Source organism: Pomacea canaliculata, linkage group LG6 (assembly GCF_003073045.1).
Source record: "Pomacea canaliculata isolate SZHN2017 linkage group LG6, ASM307304v1, whole genome shotgun sequence".
NCBI lineage: Eukaryota > Metazoa > Mollusca > Gastropoda > Architaenioglossa > Ampullariidae > Pomacea > Pomacea canaliculata.
The window spans coordinates 24,065,973-24,072,831 of NC_037595.1; the positions used below are offsets into that span (position 1 = coordinate 24,065,973).

General features: G+C 40.5%; 1 protein-coding gene across 1 annotated transcript; it reads left to right on the forward strand.

Moving 5' to 3' along the window:
* The first annotated feature begins 217 nt into the window (after positions 1 to 217).
* Positions 218 to 4,722, forward strand: LOC112566259. The gene is made up of 5 exons (XM_025242315.1): positions 218 to 485; positions 1,702 to 1,835; positions 2,542 to 2,672; positions 3,233 to 3,544; positions 3,890 to 4,722. The coding sequence occupies exons 1-4, from the start codon at positions 440 to 442 to the stop codon at positions 3,501 to 3,503; spliced, it is 582 nt and encodes a 193-aa protein (XP_025098100.1). The 5' UTR covers positions 218 to 439; the 3' UTR covers positions 3,504 to 3,544; positions 3,890 to 4,722.
* Positions 4,723 to 6,859: the final 2,137 nt, after the last annotated feature.

Sequence of the window (6,859 nt, forward strand, 5' to 3'; positions counted from 1 at the left end):
GTTTTTTAACTGAATTAATGAAAAGTTTCATCTACAATCGAAACGAGAATCAGTTTTTTTTTTTTTTTACTCAACTAGAAATAAAACGTTTATTTTCAAACTGAATTGATGGCATCTGTGGTAAGTGACTTTTATGTCGTGCTTTGATTTAGGTTATATTGATTGGATGTCCTCGTGCTCTGTGGACTTAAAAGTCTTTGTCAGAAATCTAGCCAATCAAAGGCCAGCTTTGGAGTCCAATAGTGATATCCTCCCTTCGCCTCTGGATCAGGCTAACATTGCACTGCCCGGAGTTTGTATCAGTGAGCCACTTTGTCTAACTACAAACGTTTGTACACCGTGTGCGGTCTTACACAGCAAAGCACGACAACGAGGCTGTTTGACTGGGTGATGGCGGTCACACCTACTACTTCTTACGAAGAAGCAGTTTGAAGTCAAGATGACGATGTCGCCAACGATGTTATTGTGCACACTTCACTTGTTCGGTATTTTATCTTTGTATTTCACTGTATTTCATCTCTGCATTTTACGGTTTTTATTTTTTATACTTATAGATATATTAGTTTGTATTTCACGTGATCAGTACTTTAGTATTGTAATGTTTTTACTGAGCGATGGAAATTTTATTCCAGGTCGTCGCGTTACTCACCAATGTTATAGTCTAACTAAAAATCGAAAATTTCTTGGAGAATATTAACTTCAATAGTCTTCTTTAATTTGTTCCTCTCACTCTTTTTATCTTTTTCTCTTTCTGTCTCTCTCACACACAGAGAAACTCTACACAGACACTTATTAGTAAAAGAGAGATTAAGTCATAGGGGTCAGTACTAAATGTAGCTTGGAATAGTTAAAATTCAGAATGTGGTTCTTTACTAAAAATATTGAGAGCAGTAGAGGCAAGAAGAAGGCTAAAGACATCTTCAACTGTCTAGTGGCTTCTACGTTCAAGAATTTTCAGTCACATCGCTCGCTATATCTACGACTGTCTTGAAGAGACAGACACCAGAAATGATCTCTCATTACCAGAAAGTATCTCGAGAAACTAACTGTTACACATGAAACATCTCGGCTGCAAAGTTCGCCTCTGCATCTTTAAACAATCTTTAAACAAAGTGTGGTGCAGGTGTCCGCACCTGCGCAGCAGAGCGCTGTTACCTCGCTCTAGTGTTTACATGTGTGTTGTGCATAAGTTGCATGGAAATAAATTGTTTTCCGTGCATAAACCTCATTCTGAACTTACGTATGGAAACGTTTTGGTGCACAAAAAAAAAAAATAAATGCCACGAAACGAAAATGCAATAATTTAGCATCTTTTATGTACTCAAAATCAAGGGATTTTTTTTCATTATATAATGTTTGTAGTTAAATGTGACAATTTGACAAACTGTGATGCACCTTTTTGAGAAATAAAAATTACAAAACGTAACTCATAACAAAGCTATTGCTTGATTCAGTTGTTCTTTTAGATGATTTAATCATAAGATCAGGGTGAAAAGTGAAAACTGAGCTTTGTGATTCAGTTTTATAAACGTACTTTTTATTAAGAGCCTCAGTCCGGGATAGATAGCTTCTTGCTAAAGAAGGCGACTTGGCACATCATTCTGTAGTAGTTTAACCCTATATATTTATAACATGCATGACATTTTTATTTAATTCACTGTTATTATTATCTCGGCAAGTTGATTACGTCTGCACTTGCAGTCCTTCTGGCTCTGAGGCCAGGGGTCACTCGAGGTCAGTCTTCTATCGGGTTTAGGGTGGACCCAAGTGAAGGCAGTCTGCGAGTAGTCACGCCCAATACCAACCTGTCAATCACCTGCTTCTGGGATACGCAGGTAAAACTGTTACAGCTAACTCAAGAATTTTTGCTAAGAGAGTTTGTTGTACTTTAGAGTGTTGTTTGTAAGCACGACAGTCAGTCCAACACCGTACTGTTATGCATCTGCTTTGGGGAGGCGCATATAAGTTTTGGTCCTAAAGAATTTTAAAACAAACCCAGCTCGTTTTGTGTTATTTTTATCGTTTTCTTTTTTTTTTCCTTAGACATGTTACACTCTAGAGAAAGTCGTTTTAGAAAGAAAATAGTGTGAAGCGAAAAACTGCTCCTAAGGTTTCTTTGGATAAATGTCACATTATCATCCCTGGATCTTAAATGTTTCATATAAAATTATTTCTTTTAATGAAACATGACAAGAAATGTTATTTTCTGCACTCAAGTCTCTAAACTTCAACTTTGTGTTATAAACAAAAGTGTCATTCCACTTGCCTAAGCAAAAAGGATAGCACTTGATAAATCTTTGAATGCAAGGCTATGTCTCTTATTCATTACAGCCGTTGGGTATTAAAGTCACAACCATCTATCTTTCACTAAGCTGTTTCTACTAACATGCATGCGTGGACTTATATTTACCTGTACACGCACTCACGTAGCACACCTTAACCCACAGACATGCAAATAACCAAGAATATGAGTGTATGCTCAGCGATAAGGAGCAAAAGATGACTGTCAAATAACGCACTCACAAAAATCTTCTCCCACAGGAACTCGTGAATGTCAGCGCCGTCGTGGACACCAACACCATCCTGGTCCCACTATCTGTGTCACAGGCCAACGGATCGACTCACGGATCAGTTGTCTTCATCATACAAGGCATCAGTCTGCCGCTGGGAGAGTGCGTTGGGGTTTTTTAAATTTCTTTTTAACCACGCTTTTATTTGCTACAAGTCAGTTTATCTCTCTTTTCCGATTAATTTTATTATAATACTTAATTCTAAATTCAGCAAACACTGCCATCAAGATCTAAAATGATCGAATTAGTAAGGACATATTTGGGTGAGCGGATAGCCGAGCGGTTAGAGCGTTGGGGTCCGAAGTAAGAGGCGAACAGGTTCTATACCCGAGTACCAGCTAGCGGGAACAGGTATCTGACTTTATAGAGGGTCACGAAAGTTAAGGCAGTGAGGGAGAGATGTGCACCGCCCTCACGTAGAGCTTGCACCGAGAAAAGTGAGGTCTCAAACACCTCTCTCCGCAACGACCTGAAAAGGTTTATGGAGAACTTACCTTCGCAGTCGCAGCCTGTGGTTATTAAATTTCAATGTGTTATCATTGATTTAGTTGCTTTCATGTTTGAATGGGAAACGGTTTTAGCGCATAGGCGATCTCTTCGCTGAAAACAAGGGAGGGATCGTCATTTATCTAATTACCAGGAATTTACTTTTTTTTTAACAGACACATTGTAAATTTGACAGCAAGATGTCTCACGCACCTTACAGCGACTGTTACAACAGTCAGTGCAGCACAAACCACAACCAGAACAACCAGTTCAACAAATACGTACGTCACAACGACTGCGATGTATCTCATCAAAGAGACTGTAAACGTCACAGTATACAACGAAGAGCCAATCACAGGTCTCCGTCTGGACCATAGCAACAGCTTTTACGACAATGTAAACGAGACAACAAAATTTACAGCCAGAGTGCTACAGGGAGCGCGCTGACAGTACAGTGGGTCTTTGGCGACCAAGTCTACGTACAACAGGTAATCCTCCTTGACCCGCCATTTTTGAATGCGATTTTAAGAAGGAATTCTGAGGATCCTTATGTACATTCTGTTGTTAAAGACATGCGAACGAAAAGACACATGCGCATACAATCACGTGCTCGCACACATGCACAAGAAGACAAACATACATATACATTTGTACAGCAGCGCACTCAGAAACAAAATACTGATGTGTATTCTAAGATCCGCTGCACTTTGCACATTAAAAAGGTATTTAACTAAGCTACAGAAAACATCTTATGTAATTTTAAGTCTAAACACGTAAAAATATCGGTCCCATACAAACGTTAACGGACTTCTTTTTCTAACGTCTATTCTCAGGAACCTGACAATGTCGTTAAACTGGGTTTCACCTACCCAAATGTCTGGACAAATCCAGGTACTTACACTGTGTACCTAAACGTGTCCAACCGAGTCAGCGCTAACTACACACAAGCAAACGTCACAGTTTTTCATCCGCTCAACGGATTTACGCTTTTCACCTCCGACACCATCTTGCAGACGCTGGAAGAACTGGTTCTGAGGCTAACCATGGCCTCCGACACGAAGGAGCCCATGGGAAAAATCACCTTTAACTTGACGTGGGGAGATGGTGCAGCAGAGTTTAATATCCTCAACATCAGTGCAGGTGATAGCCTCGTCTTCAGACACACGTACGTCGTACAGGGTGACAGGAACGGCAGTCTAGAGCTGGTCTCCCTTCAGATAAGAAGGCTTTCAACTTCGAAGTAAAGGTGTGGAACAAGTTAAACGTAACACTGAAGATATCGCCAGCAGCTGGTAAGCCAGGTGACAACTTCACCTTGACCTTTGTCAACCCACCAAATGTAGGTTTTCAGTACATTATAACTTCTAACGGCGACCTTTTATTCAGCAACAACCAGTCAGCGCTGTATGCAAACGTTTCACCACCCGTCCCTACCTACAACGTCTCCTTCGAAAATGTAGGAGTATACGTCATCAGCCTTAACGCCTTTAACCTTTTTTACTCAGTCAACACAAGCTACACTGTCTATGTGGAAATTCCACTCACAGGACTGCAACTGTCCCATGGCAACAGATTTTACGACAAGGTGAACGACACCACCAAGCTAACGGCCACCTTTGCTACAGGGACGGCGCTGACTGAACAGTGGATCTTTGACGACAAAGTGTACATACAGCAGGTTAGCTTTTTGATTTAGTTTTTTAACTTAGGGTGTTATTAGTGATTCCAACAAGTGGAAGCACATTTTGACCATTGTAAAGGCATACAGAAAAGATGGCACGGTCTTCTTCTGTTTACACACACACACACACATGATCTACAGCAGGGGTCTCAAACACGCGGCCCGCGGGCCGAATGCGGCCCGCGAAACATTTTTGTGCGGCCCTCGGCCACGTCCGCGGTGTATATGTATGTTGTGCTTGGTGATTAACTCCCGCAGTGAAAATTACCTCCGTTATTAGTGACAGAGACAACGTCAACTTATTTTAATAAACTAAACTGCCTGTGCATGTAATAAACTACACTAAATGTAATTAATAATTATAAAAACTTTATTTTAGCATTTAACTGCAGTGACAGTAGTGTTCGTAAAATTTAATGAAAAAACATTTCCTTTTTGTGGTGCGGCCCGCTGACTGGCTGTTACTTTCCACTGCGGCCCACATGCTAATATGAGTTTGAGACCACTGATCTACAGAAACAATATTCTTTGTGCATAGCAAAGTACAGCTGTCTGTTTCCTACGGGGCCGAACGAATTGACTATTTACCGATTTGACCAAACACAAGTTACTTTTACGACAGCATTAAGTCGATGTAACGACGACCAAAGCGCCAAATCGATTTGACTTCTGCCTGTAGTCCATTTTGACCAAACCCTCATCTTTCCAACGATTTGGCTACGAAATATATGAATTTGTGTGTGGCTTTATGTTTCGTCCCTGGTCAATGCATTGTGCATCTTGTTCTGTGTGTGCGTGCTCGTACGCAGAGACACAGAAAAAAAACGATAGTAAATCACGCTTTTTTCATGCGGTATCTTCACATTTTAAGGCTTTATGCTATAGTTTAAACATAGTTTTTTTCTCATAAATACCTGCACGTTTTTCCATTGTTAAATTTGAAAGTTCTGTGCTCGTGACTGGGGATGGAGACTGGAGGAGGACTTTTTTTTCGATAAGTTAGTCTGTCCCTCAGTAGAGCTAGCCACGACGGAGGCCACCTGGGACATGTCTGCCTCAGTGGGGGCGACTCTGCGGAAGCAGACGTTCACACCTGTCCTCTGGCTTCAGGTGCTATTCCGTGGGCTTCATCGAGCGCCGGTGTTCTTGCTTGATGGCTTATTGCCACTTATATTAGTTTGCCTCTCTAAAAGATTTGGTTTAACATGATTTTACTGATCATTTCCTAGTATGTTGTCCTACCTATTTAAAAGCGTGTAATTCATCTAAGCAAGTCTCCACAACCTCCACGTGAGGCTTGTCTATCAAACGGTAAACTGTTATGTAATTTTTAAATCCATGCGAAGTTGTAGCAAGCATCCCCACATTGTGATATGCTGCTTGCTCTGCAATTGTGTAAACTAAATATAAGGAATGCATTCTTTGTCGCTCGTACACAGGTATCCATGCGCCTTTTTTATACGAACAACGCGTCTACTTATTTGATAACAATGGCGGCTGACCTACGTATATCACATGACTAATTTGAATAGAAAAACGTCGCTTCGCTTTGTATGCATACAACTAGCAATGAATGTGCAATAAACTAAATACTAACTTCTGCACTTGGTCACTAAATCGACTGAGACGAGTGGTCAAATCGACTATGGCTGAAGCCGAGTCGACTCAGGGCTGTGGATGAATCGCCTCATGCGTAGTGAAATCGGTAAATGGTCGAATCGAGCGATAGCCACCAACCCTTGACTTCAACCAAACGTTTACAATGTTATATCGTTGTAACTACGAAAATTCTTCACCTAAGCCCAAACCAAAACATTGCCCCAGAATAAATCCTATCCCTAGCATAAACCCTAAAATTAAACCCTAACATTATCTTATTAAAACTTGTAGAGTTGGTAGTTAAGACATACACGAACGCACGCACACACTTTATCTCTATTACAAAAAAAGTAAAAATCAAAAAATAAAATATCCGACATGAACTGAGCTTGACAAGCTCACATGTCAAACTTTTAGATTACTGACAACTCTAAAGCACCTTCTGTCAAACTAATCACTTATCAATCGATTGCTGACCCCAGAAAGTAAAAACTAAATGATGGTCTAGATATGCGTGTCAGGA

Coding starts and splice junctions, on each gene's coding strand:
- LOC112566259 (XM_025242315.1), top strand. CDS start 440: ATGACGATGTCGCCAACGATGTTATTGTGCACACTTCACTTGTTCG. Junction 486..1,701: donor GTGCACACTTCACTTGTTCG/GTATTTTATCTT, acceptor CTGCACTTGCAG/TCCTTCTGGCTCTGAGGCCA. Junction 1,836..2,541: donor CCTGCTTCTGGGATACGCAG/GTAAAACTGTTA, acceptor CTTCTCCCACAG/GAACTCGTGAATGTCAGCGC.